Source organism: Filicampus tigris, chromosome 2, assembly GCF_054856515.1.
Source record: "Filicampus tigris isolate MCC_2025a chromosome 2, RoL_Ftig_1.0, whole genome shotgun sequence".
Taxonomy (NCBI): Eukaryota; Metazoa; Chordata; class Actinopteri; order Syngnathiformes; family Syngnathidae; genus Filicampus; species Filicampus tigris.
Genome location: NC_141218.1, coordinates 14,038,271 through 14,053,622, shown reverse-complemented (window position 1 = coordinate 14,053,622; position 15,352 = coordinate 14,038,271). Strand labels below are relative to the sequence as shown.

General features: G+C 39.0%; 2 protein-coding genes across 2 annotated transcripts; one reads left to right on the top strand and one right to left on the bottom strand.

The window, feature by feature from the left end:
* Nucleotides 1–401: 401 nt before the first annotated feature.
* Nucleotides 402–7,860, bottom strand: fam199x (family with sequence similarity 199, X-linked). The gene is made up of 8 exons (XM_086015583.1): nucleotides 7,751–7,860; nucleotides 6,934–7,140; nucleotides 6,151–6,370; nucleotides 4,920–5,078; nucleotides 4,671–4,832; nucleotides 3,350–3,533; nucleotides 2,407–2,510; nucleotides 402–2,330 (listed from the first exon to the last, which is right to left on the bottom strand). Exons 2-8 carry the CDS (start codon nucleotides 7,125–7,127, stop codon nucleotides 2,157–2,159), a joined length of 1,197 nt encoding a protein of 398 aa, XP_085871709.1. The 5' UTR covers nucleotides 7,128–7,140; nucleotides 7,751–7,860; the 3' UTR covers nucleotides 402–2,156.
* Nucleotides 7,861–7,936: 76 nt separating this feature from the next.
* On the top strand, nucleotides 7,937–11,822 carry commd5 (COMM domain containing 5). Its single transcript, XM_086015584.1, has 7 exons — nucleotides 7,937–8,103; nucleotides 8,215–8,375; nucleotides 8,951–8,979; nucleotides 9,064–9,114; nucleotides 9,642–9,737; nucleotides 9,825–9,900; nucleotides 11,365–11,822. The coding sequence occupies exons 1-7, from the start codon at nucleotides 7,983–7,985 to the stop codon at nucleotides 11,464–11,466; spliced, it is 636 nt and encodes a 211-aa protein (XP_085871710.1). The 5' UTR covers nucleotides 7,937–7,982; the 3' UTR covers nucleotides 11,467–11,822.
* Nucleotides 11,823–15,352: the final 3,530 nt, after the last annotated feature.

Below are 15,352 nucleotides of genomic sequence, written 5' to 3'. Positions count from 1 at the left end.
GCATGGGGTATTTTCTACATTTATCTATGAAATACATATTTTACATAGACCACACAATGAAATTAATATGATTTAAAAATAAATAAATGAAATGGATATCCAATGGCCAAATAAATACAATTCAAGATATCCGGTAGTGCAACCACTTTTCCAGAACTGCAGTCAAAATAAACGGTAAATGGGGTGCACATATATAGCGCTTTTAAATAAAATAAAATAAAAGCGTGTAGGCCTTTCCGGTGGAATTGGTTTTCGTACTAATGCATTCCATTGATTAAATCACATACTGTATATCGTTTTAATTTACGTATTACACTATTGAGGTCTGCAGCCAGTTGCCTCGACTACTCATTGTGGTTCGTGAGCGAATAAAAAGTTCCCAAAAAAGTACAGTACCTAGCTGACATTTTTTCTCAATCATTTTAATGTCATAATCAGCAAAACATTATTTACACAATTCCATTGCATCACATTGTTACTTTTCTTTTTTAAATTATCTTACTGTTTTTTTTTTCCAAAATAGAATTTTACTACTTAAACAAAACAGAATACATAGAATTGCTTTGAAGAGAATTGCTGCCACTAAAAAACAATTCAGGGGAGATGAGAGCCAAAGCTAGAGTACATGATAAAGTATCAATGCTGTTAAGTGGTTCAACACATTACAGTAGAGATGGAGAGAACAAACAGGTTGTTACTTACAATGCCATCAAACATTGTACATCAATCAATAGTGTTATTAGCTTGATGTTAGAATTCAGGAACAGTGGCGGCCGTGTACGTTACATGAGCACACTGATCTGTCCTAATACTTCCGATAGGACCGTCAATTCATTCATTCATCTGTGTGTGGCAGAATTACATTCGGAGTGCTATCAGGGGAAAACCAGGCTTAAACCAATGAAACAAACACAAAACGAGTCTAACTAGGATTAAAAATATTGCTAAATTTCGATAGCGCCACTACTCTTGTAATACACACAAAGAGAGGAGGAAAACATTGAATTAAACCTTTACCGCTGGGGATAAGCAGAAACAAGCAGTAAATATGCATTTATTTACAGCACATGTACGTTTGGTTAAGGGCTGGATTGGAAAAGGAACAACGCTGAAGGTTACTGAATCATATAAAGAAGGCGCCGGCTTTAACATGCAGTGTGTTCAATGCTCCCTCTAAGCCTTGACAGCGGAAAGGAACAACAAGTTAGAAGGACAGCGCAGCTCAGATTGGTCCGCTTCAGTGCTTCTACCTTGAAGTCTCAGTTAGCAGCGAGTTATCTTAGCGCAGTTAAATTTAGCATCTATAATGTCCAAGCTTCTCGACTATTACAGTAGCCAAATTTAAATATATATTACTCACAAAAACGTAGGAATGTTGGACTTTTGCTGCGAAATGTCAGGATGAACCCAAAATGCCCAATAACCTTTACCGGTGAGCATAATTTGATTTATCTTTAATTGTCCAACTGTTTCATGTTTCAGTATTTTTTGCTAGGGATGGGCGAGTACCAATACCAGGTATCGGTATGATACTGGCCTTATTTTACGGTATCGGGGTAGTCGTGGAGGCTGCCGATATCAGCCACCAATACTTAGGGGAAAAAAAAAAATCCCATCAAGTAAGTACTCCTTGGCAGTAGTTGGCGCTATACTGCGACATTCTTTCACATTGGAGAACCATTACCTGTATCAGAAAGAGAGGTCTTTGTTCACAAATTTTCCAGGAATGTGTTGAATGAAATTTTATATATCAAAAGACCCAAAGATATATGTCTGGGAAAAAAAAAGTTGTATCGAAAATCACTAATTTTTGGCACAACTTGTGGATCTGGAGCAGAGTGCTGAGCGGCAAAATTCACAATTTCTTGGTCGATTCCTGGATGAAAGGGCTCTTGTGAATTTTGCTCTTAATGGGGAAATCAAGGCCAAAAAAATTTTTGGTTTCATCTTGAAATTTCACTTTCAGCCCAAATATCCCTCACGTTTTGTAAGGAGTCGTCAAACCCTGTCAAAGTGATCATGTTTAGCACTAGCTACCAGAAGCTCTTTGTAACAGCCAAGTCAAACGGAGATCTTGTGCGACACTAAACTAAGCATGCTAAGTGCTACGGTGGCAAGAGCAGGCGTTAGAGGGAGCACTGATTCCTTCACTGGTGTCACATGAGTATGTCCAGGTCGTCGCCGCGGTCGTCCTCCTCGGTCACCCGCAGCGATAGCACCTCCTCGTTGAGGAACAGGCCGCTCAGACGCTCCTTGCGGGCCTGACGTTGCTCCTTCAGCTGACGCTTGCGCAGGGCCTTCTGCTGGAGCTTGCGCTGTTTCGAACGTTTCTACAAAGAAGCAAGGAGGTTACGACAGATGAGTGGCCAAATACATTTGGGCCGGCGTATGAAAAAGCAGTCGTACTTTCGAATCTCTGATGCGTTCGGCAGCGCTGGAAAGATTGCCATCGCTGTGGGCTCTGCTAATGTTAGCAACACTGCTTCCGCTGCAGGCTGAAGCTGTTCCACCTGGAGGACAACATGACAGGAAATGTGTTGGACTTGAAATAAAAACTTGAACAATTTGGAAATCGATTCATTGTTAATAGTGACATTAACTTTAATCCAAATGTGAATCTCAGCCTCTGAACAGTAAATATTCTACGATTTCTGTAGTCCTCCATGAAAAAACTGTTTTTCTTTGTTTGATCAAAATAAGACTTTTGCAAACATCTGTTTACGTTGAAAAACTGTGATTAAAATGTTTATCAATTTTCTGACATCTTATGAACCAAACCAGTGACTGAATGTGAAAGTGAAAGTTATTTTTGGGCATTTTCTGCACTGTCAATTTGAAATAATGTCCCGTATTGGAATAAAGGGAAGGAAATACATTTTTTCATCAGATTCATCAATTAATTTAAAAAAAGACAGATTATTCTATTATTAAAGTAACCTTTAGTTACAAACATGTATTTTGACAAGGAGAGATGGGAGTGCATGAGATTTAAATAATTATGATTAACTTAACAGCAATGCTAATGTCAGTTAGCCTGTCTATGGGGTTTTACATTACATATTAGCATTAAGCTAGTGGACATTTGTGAGACAAAATTTCAATTTCACCATATACCGGTACTTCCGGTTCGGCACTAGCAGATTTCCCTATTTGTTTTTTTTTTTCTTTCAATATTTTGGTTGTTTTGGTTTTGTGCGTGTTGGGGGACAAGGGGTGGAGTAGTGTATGGATTTTCCATATTTGGAGGTTAATCAGGTTTTTTTTGTTTGTTTGTTTGTTTTTTTGGGGGGTTTTTTTTGTGGTGTTTAAATTGTATTCTTTTTTTTGGGACAATTTTTTTTCTACATACCTGCGACCGAGTTTGATGCCGTGGAGCTGGTAGAGGAGCTGGCCGAGCTGACCATGCTGGCGTTACTGCTGCTAGCTCCGCTGATGCCGCCCGCGCTGACGCTGCTGTGGCTGCTCCTCTTCCAAGCCTCCCTGGTGCTGCTGGCCCTCTGCCGCGGGCCGTGCTCTCTGATGTAGTTACGTACCTGGAGGCGGCGCAAGAACACACCAACGCTTTCATGTCGGAAGCCTTTGCTCATTGCTTACGCCCTAATCATGATGTAGGAATTGTATATAGTGGCCAATATAGTTCACTAATCAGTCAAGTGAAAAATTGTATTTGAATGCTTCCCGGGCAAGCCATTAATCACGCCGCTACTGTCGTATAATTACAATGTATCCGATTGACGTCAACATTAGATTGTTTTAGCTCAGTTGATTTTACAAAATGGATACAAACAAAGCATTTTGTCCATCGACGTTGTGATGTGTTTCTCTAGTTTTTTTTTTTTTCAACCCTTTAAAAAACAATGCAAAAAGGTTCGCCCTTTGTATTTCCTTTGGGTAAATCTTACAAAAATTAATAGTCTTTAAAATATGGGCTTCATCACTTGATGGTAAAAATAAATGGCAAAATAAAAGAAGAGAAATATCTTTTGAAAAATACATAGTTCAAAGTTTTGGGGACACTGGATTTTCATTGCTGTTTTTTCAATGCATTGAAATTTGCAGAAAGGACAAAATACTGCATTACAATGATGACTATTTCCATTTTCATCTCATCTGCATAGGGTGCAATAGCACACAGTCATGTGAGTTCAACAATAACAAAACATGTTAAATCAGTCTTTTAGAAACAGCATCTACCAAACAGTAAAGATGACATCCTTGAAACTGATGATTTGCTTCATGAATGCGCTCTACTAAATGGTCCACCGGGTAGTTAAAAGTTTTCAAGATATTTTTGCACCACAATTCATGAATCCTTGCGCTAAAAAAAAAAAGAATGCGATGGGAACGGAAAATATTTTTTCTGTTTTGTCTTTATTTTTTTTAGGGGGGGGGGGTGTTTTCTAGTGGGCGAGATGCATTGTGGGATAAAGTGATGGCACTATATAGGGAAAACATAAACTTACTACAAATTCTGAGAGTATACCAAAATGGTGAACTCATTATACGGCCACTGTATAGTGGACTGGATAGGGAGTGACTCTGAACACAACCACTGTCTGTTCCTACCCTAAGACACATTTACAGTAGGTAACGCACATTCCATTTTCTATTACCACAATGGCACCTGTAATACAAAAAAAAGAGGAATGTGCAGTGTGTCGCAAGCCCACCTGCTTGAGTTTCTCATCAGTGAGACAGTTGAGCTCGATGATGAACTCGCTGTCCGTCGGGGAGATTTGAGCACAGGGGTCGATGATCTTAATGATGTCCAGTTGCTCTCGCAGGCCCATCTCTGTGCTGACCTTACGACTCAGGTACTCGATGTATTCCACCTGAAAGACAAAGCAAAGCAGGTTTCAGTGCACCGCTTGCTTTTCCTCTGACATGTTAATACATCTGCCAGGTTTCAGTAGCATTACTTGTTCATCATTGGTCATGGCACTCCATGGCAGCTCGTCCAGGTTACGGTGAGGGTGGGGCTTCGGCTTCCTCTTGGGAACCAAACACGGCGAATTGGGGATACTCGGAATGATGTCAGACAGGACATCACTGTTGCTAGTGATGTCACTTCCTGGCAGCTGGAGGACAGATGACAAATGTGAGGAACGCACGGACGTCAACCGAGGCCTAAGACGGTAACCGGACTAATCATTGATTAATTATTATTATTATTTTTTTTTTAAGAGTTAATTAATTTTAAAAGAGACATTAAATACGGACTGTACATAGATTTGGACTATTCATAGACTCATATAGCAGGAAGTAGGTTTAGAGTTAGGGATGTATCTATGAATAGTCTGGCATCCCCAAACACTAGAGCCAGGCAATATGGATTTAACCCAGATTTTTTTTTTCCAATAAAATATTTAATTTCAAAATGCTGTAGCTTGAAAGTGGTTAGAGATAAAGGCTTACTGTAAATGTTGCTTGTGGTAATTTTGCAACTTTGCCACTTATTAAGAAAAAATCAGATTTTTTTCTTACAAAGATCTAAATATGATTTCACAGATTTTTTTTCTCCCTTTCTTAAAGTAAAATGCAAGTGAACATGACAATCAAATCAAGCCTTGCTTTTGATGTTTCCCCCCTTTTCTGGAATTTACTTTATTTCTACTGATTCCAAACTGTTTGTAGCATTAACTACCACCAACTTCCATACATTGAAAAAAAATGTATTGAATTTACTCAAGTTTATTTCATCAAGTGGTTGCACAAAATAAAATCATTTGGATCCAGATAATTTTTTAAAAGTAGCTGTGTACTCTACTTAAAAAATGTAACTGGATCCAGATGATTTTTTCTCATGCAACCAATTGACAAAATAAAATTGAGTGAATTAAAAAAAAAAAAAATCTGTGTAGCTGTTGCTGAAGAGGAAAAGAAAAATAATTACCGGTAGAACTTCCACAAAAGTAAAAAAAAAAAAAAAAAAAAAAACAGTGCATAAATAAGTGCTTCCTCTTGGTAAAAAAAAAAAGCTAGACTATGTCAAAACAGGCACTGTAGATGGTAATGGCTGCCCATTTTTAGTGGCTTGTTTATTGTGATTCGAATCGGCACCAACGCATGTTTCTTTCCAGGACCAGACAAAACCCCTTTATATGGGTTTGTGTTAAAGGCATTGGCAAGGTTTTTGTGCCATAAACGCACCTGCCACTCAAACTCGCTATCAGACCAGTCCCAGTAGGTGCTGATGGAGGAGGAAACGTCACTGCAAACGCTGCCCTCGGGAAAGAGGTCCAGGGACGTCAGCTCCTGGTCATCCAGCAGGGAGTAGCAGTCGTCCTGGTCACCAACAGACACAGAAGAGAAGAGCTCCTCGCTGCACTCGGAGCTGGCCACACTTGTGCCACAGGAAGTGAGGTTCCACCTGGAGAGCAACAAGTCGAGGCATCAATTCTATGTCTCGCTGAGCAAAAAGGCCACTTTCTCCTGGAATGACCTCCCGCAACTGTTAGGTAAGCTTGTTCTCTGTCCATTTTTAAAGCTCATCTTACACGTTGTATTCTATAGCTTTTGACTCAGCATGAGACTCTGCATTGTTTTAGTGTTTTATGATGGTTACTGTTTTTGTGATATTAACTTATTATTTTAGCTGTGCTAGTTTTTGTATGTCTAATTTTTACTCCATGTACAGCACTTTATATGCAGCCATGGTTGTTTTTCAGTGTTCTATAAATAAAGTTGAGTTTAGTTATATTATTTTAATACAAATTGGTAATGATGTTTTTAATTACCAATAAATATAGTACAAACAGATTCGCACTGGGTGTCTCCATTGTTGCAGTGGAGTAGGGGCATTCTGATTCATGCTTTACTGACCGGGAAATTGAATTGTCTCTTGTTATATGTTCACATGGGTCCCTCCAGGGCATAAGTAGTTCCACACCTCCACATGGTTTGCTTGACTATTGTACTGAATATTGTACTCGCCTGTTGCCATGGAAGCGGCGTAGTGGGTCCGTCCTATGACAGGATGATAGTGGAAAGCTGAAATCACTGACGTCCAGGGTCCCCACATCGCTGAGATTGGCTCTCTGGGAGAGAAGGGGGAACGGCTCCTCTGGGGCCAGAAACTTCTCATATTCCTCTGGGGCCAAAAACTTCTCATACAGAGAATCCGACATGGTGTAAATGTACCTGAGGGGAAAAAAATATGAATAGTCCTCAAATATCAATCAATGAAATATCACTAAAGTCGTCGGGAACAAGTTGCATTAAGTTATGCATTACGTTTAATTCCAATATTCATCCTTATTCTTGATTATATCTATTTCACGACATAACAAACTACATCATAATGGCCTATTCGGCCAAATGACTGTGAAATACGGCAAAATTAAATAATGTTCTTTATTAATTGTTGTAACCCTAAGCAGCTACAAGAGTTTTTTTTACAAGATCGCTGTTACTGTTACTGTTATTAGTTGCTGTTTTGACGTCAGCATTTCATCGTCCATTAAAAACATAGGGCAAATCTGCTGCCGCGCAGTAAATGTAATAGAACGACATATAAATATTTTCGATAATGTAACTTTCGGCAAATTGTTGGTTTTATTAGTAACTCATAACGTGCTGTCGTAGCGCAGCGCTGGCCATAATCGTTAGCTTGCTGCTAAATGTCAACGGGGCGTTGACAATAGCCATTAAATGACACCAAAGTGATTTTAAGAAACCACGAGTATCTCTGAACATACTAAATAAAACTCAAACGGATATGCGGAAATAATCAGATAGAGAAAAAACCAACCTATGGTCGTTCAAAGTCTAAGCTTTTTCCGCGACCTCCATTTGCAATTCCTCCCCACCGACGGCGAGTTCCGTCGTCAACGCGAGAAATGAATCATCGCGAGATTTTCTGTTACGAGAACAACATCATGTGACGCAAGGCGGAAGTTGTCACCGACTCTAAAAGAAAACATGACTGATTTGACTGTTATTACAGTTTAGCGACTATTAAGTACAAAATTGAATATTTAGGAATGTCGTTGACCCAAGAAAAGGATACCAGCTTTCTGGGTGGCAGAATACCACCTGAAATCGAGTCGATGTCAAAAAACCTAAAGGATGTGGAGCAAGAGATGTTTAGAAAATTACTGAAAGGTAGTGTATATATATATATAGCTCGTTAGTAGTAATGCGATTGTATAAGGAAATAGATTATCGCTTTAAATAACATGCCGATTTATGTGCAATGGCATTCTGTGTTTTCAGCTGTGATGAATGCCCTGGAGGGGAAAGACTGCAGAGACACGATGAAATCAATAGCAGAGAACAGTGTCTTTTCACAGGAAAAGCTCAGTCACATTGTTGCTGGAATGTACAGATTGTTGTCGGAGGCTGTTCGCATACCGCAGTCGTTACTTAAACAAGAGGTGAGTCTATTGTCATCACTTGAAATTTCAGGTTCCACATCTGGTTCAGAATGGGACAGATTAAACGTATCGTGGCATCTGATACATGGCAACTGAATACAGAGCACACAATAAAAAATAAAAAGTGTTTTTTTAGGGGGAATTGTTTAGAGAAGTTTGGAAAGTTGAGGTTTTTTAATAAAAAGAAAATATCGGAACTTTAAACCAATCCACACTAAACCTTAAATTGTGATATGTTATTATTGTTACTGTACTGTATTAATGTTAGCATTAGCTGTTCTTTTTCTGATGTTTTGAGGTCGACAGAACTCTATATCAAATTCCTCAATTGTACCTTTATTTGGATCCCTCCTTCTGTTTGGGTCCTTGTTTACGGGTATATTTTAGTTTACGCCATTTGATTTACAACAGTTCTCTAAAACCTGTCCCATTACGTTTTTTTAATCCCATTCATGACAACTTTTTTACATGACTTTTTTTCTCACCAGATCATATTACCTTACCTTTAGATTTTCTACAGAGCGGTGTTGTATCTATGAAATCAATTGTCTCATAATGCTCATGTTCCTTTGTAGGCCTTTAAAGAAGATCTTCGAGAGCTAAGGCAAGTATCAAGACTTGATTACATCATGTTGATGTATTGCTTCTACTTTCCTTCCTGCTTATAACTTTTTTGTCTTGACACCAGGATACCAGAAGACTTCATCACAGATTTCTGCAGTGTAGTCTTTGGAAATCGGTGCGTATTTACAATTCAGTCTTTTTTTGCCTCTCCTATATGATATTGTGGTGCCTATCATGCTGCCAATAATACTATCAATATATTTGTGGTGATGCTAATGTTGGAGCGACTGCTGAGAGGTTATGGTTTATTTCTCTGTAAAGCATAACGTGTCAACAGCCTACTAATGAAGAGGTATTCCTTGCCGTCTGATGACATGACACACAGAGAACATATGCAAAATGAAAAGAATTGGGACAAGGGTGGACCCTTGAGGGACACCACGGGAGACGGGGAGGTATGACAGGAACTGATTGTGCTAGGTGGTCTCCCTTCACAGATTATGGGTAGGATTAAGGTCTGAGATCTGAGGGAGACCCTCCAGTTGCAGTTGTTATGTATGCCTTGAGTCATTTTCCCATTAGAAAGCTCAGTGACAACATAAACCTAGACTGGCAGCAAGACATCTTAATGTTTTTCTTAAAATATCAACATAATCCTTTTTTTTTTTTTTTTCATGGTACAATGCCCCTGAACAACTGCAGCCGTGCAGCTCTCGAAGCAGCAACTTCTCAGAGGGATCCCCACCTGCCTACAATAGACAAATTTAAATGGAGAGTGGATGTTGCCATTTCTACAAGGTACACTTAAGATGGAGGCTAACCATCTTACATACATTTTTCTGCTCTTGGTCTTGGAGAGTAAATTTGACGCCTATGTCTCCTAAGCTCGTTGGCCAGAGCACTGCAGCCTTCTGTCTTGATGCACCTGAAATTGTCGGATGGAAGTTTTCACCAATTTGAGGTACTTTAATGATTAGTGTTAATTACACAATCACAGTATATTTTATAGTATAGTACAGTGGTACCTCAAGTAGAAAAATTTGTAAGTAGAGACGCGTTTTCCATGTAAATGCCCTAATCCGTTCCAAGCCCCCCAATATTCAGACATGAATGTTTTATAAAGCATAAAAATGCATCAAAACATGTAACAAATACATGTTACAATTAGATTATTGTCCAAGAAATGAGAGTTGTGCATAATGTAAAAAACAAAGAATAGAGTAAGGAATAAAAATGATGGTCGTTTACCTTTTAATTGCTGTCCTCATCGCTTTTTGCCCTCTTTGGTTCATGTTCTCTCTCAGAAGTGGTGTTTGCCTGGCGTTTTGTAAAGAACTGATTTAATAACGTGGCGACTGTCGATACATTACGGTCATATTCTTTGGCGAGATCAACCAAACGCATCCCCTTTTCATACTTTTCTATTATCTCTTGCTTTGTATGTATGGACAAAAAAGGATTTTCTTCTTATTTTCTTTTCCTCGTTTCTAATTCACGTCAAAATATCGGAACACCTCATGGCCCGAGGGGCGAATGACGAGGACACTGCATAGACATATCTATCACATACGTATCTATCTACCTGTCTATCCGCACACATAGACACATACGGTAGAGGTCCCTCTTAGCCAATGGGATGCCAGGAAGATGCTATGTAATAGCCAATGGCAGAGCAGCTATGAGTATGTTGCGTTCAAGAAACTCCGGAGCTGCGAGTCGCAGCCCATACTGCGAGTAGCAGCCCACACTTTCACCTTTCGTATCCTGAAATTTCTGTCGTAACAAGAGGCAATATTTTCCTGTTGAGGCGTTTCGTAACTTAAAAATTTCGTATGAAGAGACGTTCGTAAGTAGGTACCACTGTAGTATAGTATCAAAGTCAAAATGTTGGTATCGTGGCTACATTATTATGCACAATAATGTTGAATGGGAAAAAAGGTATTCCAGACTCACAACACCAACTACTTTAAGGGAAAAATAGAAGCGATTCGCAACCACCTTGAAAACATTTAAATACTTTGTATAAATTAATCAAGAATTCCGGACAGATTGATTATAGTTTTTTTGTTGATGAAATGGTTTTGAGAACAACACTTTAAGACATTTATTTGTCAATTGCCTGTCGACACCCCAAAAAAGAACTTAAGAATTTAAAAAGCACCGAACAATCAGCAATCAGCAAGTTTTATAACACAACCTCAAGCATTCTGTAAACTAGTAAGATGATTTGGTCAGTAGGGGGCGCCTTCCTCCATACAAGGTTCCTCGATTCAAGTTGTAGGCTGATGAATGAATTGAATGGAGGCCAGCGGGAGCCGTCTGCTGCTGTAGCCATTTGCAAGTGTTATTCAACCAGATTACTGAACAGCAGCAGAGCGCTAACAACGGATCCCTACATTTATCAACTCATTGTTTTCCTGTGCAGGTGCAGCCCGCTAAATTCCAGGAGCTGCGCTACAATGTGGCTCTGATCCTCAAAGAAATGAATGATCTGGAGAAGAGGAGCATTCTTCGGATCCAAGACTGATAAACGTTCCATAATCGATGACAGTGTCACGAGTGAAACTTGATCTCTGTTTTCTGACATGATCTTTACCTTTTCATTCCGTGCACTAACCGGCAGAAAGATTTTTCACTCACTTGTGTGTTCTGGTGCACATTACCTGGTGTCCTGTGGTCTATATATAACCTAAACGAAGCCTAAACAAAAACACATGTGGGTAAAATAATGAACATGAGCCTGACTTTCTGATTTTGTTTAAACATGACTCAACGAAATGAAGACAACAATGCCATGTACCTATTTTCATTATATATATTGCTATTTTGTATGTTAATCTTAACACAGCTTTTTACCAATTAAACCACAATTCATTAATATAAGTGTGTTACAAAAATTCTTTATTTCATAGTATTGTATTACTAGGAATTTACATTTTGTATGCACTACTGTATACTAGTGATAGATTTATTTTTAATTTTTTTCAGGGACAATAACAAAACCCATTATCAGTGGTCAAGGAGGCCAATGACCGATATTTATTTGCAGTAAACGGGAAAATATTGACGTCAAACTTAAAAAGAAAAAGAAAAAACTCCAACTCTTAAAAGGGGAAGTCAACCCCCCAAAAATCTTTATAATCATATGTTCTATGCGCCTCCACTAGTCTAAAGGCAGCATTCAGATTGATATTGCTGTTGTGGAATATGAATTACGAATTCAAATCCACCCGTTTATTGTACATGTCAGGGGCCAGACATTTTGTCACTTGCTTTCGGCTGAAAATGACATCACAGTTGCTCAGGGCTCAGGTATCAACTAATCATGGCTCAACTTCAGAAAACAGGTGACTGTGATAGACATACAGAATAGACCGCTTTGTTTTAAAATTCTTAGAAAAAGAGGAGGGAGCTAATAAGAATGTCTTAAAGAGCAAGTCAACCCAAATATATTTTTTTCAAGAATATGTTCTCTGCAGGCCCACGAGTTGAAACACTGCATTCTGATTAATATTGCGTTGCGTTTGTGGAAGAAAAGTTAATCCACCCATTTTTAGCCATCTCTGGGGGGTGTCCATTTTGTCACTTCTGTCGACTTAAAATTACATCACAGGTGCTCAGGTAGCGAGCAATCACAGATCACCTGTTTTCTGAGGATGACCCACGATTGGTAGTTATCTGTGCCCTAAGCATCTGTGATATCATTTTCATTTGACAGAAATGACAAAATGGCCAAACCCTGAGATGGATAAAAAGGGTGGGATTTTGTTGCTTAACTCATATTCCACAAACACAATATTAATCAGAATGCAGAGAACATATTCTCAAAAAAAAAAAAAAACGTTTGGGTTGACTTCGTCTTTAAATTAAATGAAAACCTAAACAAGGGGAGCTTTTTACACTCCCCGAAGTTTTCTACAGTACATTCTTTTCCAAAACTTCAATATAACTGAAAGATTAAACTTTCACTTATTTTGTTTTCATTTCAAACAAAAAAAAACAAGTGTAGGGAGCAACAGGTTTAATATTAAATTTAATGCTGAACCTATCAAGTTCCCATCAGCATTTTCATCTGCGTGCTGGCATACAGTAGGACAGTCATTTGTGTTCTCGTTTTTAGTCTGTAACAGTGTCAGGTGGTCTGTGTGCGTCAGCTGCATGTCCACCAGCCTTCATGTCTATGGGAGGGATTGAGTTCACAGGCTAGACTGGACGACCTATATTATGCGATCCGTTACTACGGGCACGGATCATCGTAACACATAATGAATCAATCACACGCACAGCTTCCAGATTACCAAACAACCTTGCTTGTGAAACGGCAAGAAATAGGACTGATTGGCACGAGGCGATGCTGACAATGCAGTCGGGTTCTACTATCAGAATAATTTGGAGGAAAATCCCTTCACCGCAATTTTCAAACTATGCACTCTGGTTCCAGTCTTTTGATGTGAATTTAAATAGCACTACTAGATGTCTTCATGAAATAAATAGTCATGACTATCAGTCCAAATGATGTCGACCACATAGTACAAGCAGAATTTTTTTTTTTTGTTCTTACGCAAGTACTTACACAATGACTGACTGGAGTTCATTTGAGTGACTACTATCTGTCTTTCTTAACAAACACATTCATCGTCCATGAATGAATGCGAAGTCATACTTGTGTTGCTCATGTACTTGCATGGATCGCTACATTTCAAAAACATGCTAGGTGAACTCAGGGGCGGAGCCAGAACGTGGCTCATGGGTGGGCCTGGAAAAATCAGGGTGGGCCTGAATATTTCCCTCACTGAGCACAATCCTCCTGTCCCGACACATCGTATATTAAAATACTGTAAAATGACAACCTGAATAATATGAAGTTCAGATCTTCCTTAGACAACCACAATTATTCCATTCTTAATATTCAATACAATAAAAAAAAAAAACACAACGGGACACAAATTCAAAAATAATTTCATTTCATTTACAAAATTTGAAAAGTATATATTTTTTCATGACTCACTGGGTGGGCCTGTGTCCACCCAGGCCCACCCATAGCTCCGCCCCTGGTTGAACTGAAGATGAGATTGCCCATAGGTGAGCTTTCCTCTGATTGGTTGTTGCCAATACTGTATGTAGGCATCGTGTGTCTCTTCACTGTGTTGGTTCTTTTATTATTCAGCGGGCCCTCTGCAGAGCTGTGGCCGGCCGCGGCGGCACAACGCCCCAGTCGCCCATGGAGGAAAACTTTTCTTCCTCCATGGTGACACCCAATGACCTTGCGGCCGCCCAGCGAGCGCACTGAGGTGGACTGACCAGTGTGAAGCCCAGCTCTCCGGCTGGTTCTCAGCTATATGTTGTTGTTTTTTGTTTTTAATTTTCAAAAATCCATCTCTGTTGCAGAGGTGCAACGATTAATCGACAATTAGTTTCTTATCAAATTGTGCAAATGTTCAGAATTTCAGCTTCTCAACAATAAACATTATCTGACTTCTGCAGTCCTTCATGGCTGATTAGCTTGGTGTTGAATCAAAATAAAACATTTTCTTTTACTTCGGAAAACAATGATCAATGTTTTTTTTCCCCATTTTCTGACATATTACGGACATAAAGAATAACTGAATTGTAATTTAGGTTTGAGCATTTTATGTATTGAAGACTTGATATAATGTCCTTTTGAATACAGGAATGGAAATTTAAACGTTTTTTTAAATCTGATTCATCGCTTAATTGACAAAATAATTGGCAGATTAATAAATGTTAAAACAATCGTTAGTTGCGGCCCTATTGTAGCCCTTTTTCCGACAAGCATTATGTCTACAACTGGAACGTTTGAAGAGACCACTCCAAGATTAAACAAACAAAACTAAGAGCACTCCAAACTCAAGAGTGGATTGCTTTAGAAAATGACGTGAACGGTTGTGTTAACTTTCCATTTCATGAAGATTTGTGGCTTGCATGGGTGTTTCTAGCCCATTTTTTGGGGGTGCTCAAGCCCCCCAAATGTAATTCCAGTAAAATATAACAGACTGATTTTTTTTTTAATGTATGTCACTTTTAAACTAGCTAGAGAAGTGTGTTAACATACTGTACATTGCTGAAACGTAATATTTTAACAAAATACCCCTGCGAGAGCAGTATTTGAATCCGTAACGCAAAGGAACAAAGCAACGCTTTCTGTGTGTTCACTCTACCCCACTACACCCACAAACTGCCACAGGTTTATGGGCGCACAATTTGTAGTTGTAGATCCAAACAAGTTCCCCAGCGAGATGGCACAAGTTAATCTGGTGCTCAAATGTATACGCCCATGTCAACTGGCTTCTGGGAAGCAACTTGACAACTTGGTCTTTGAAATATTTGAAAATGCGTGCAATTGAACATTTTCCGCGTACCTTAAGATGAATCTTCAGACAGGAAACTCAAAA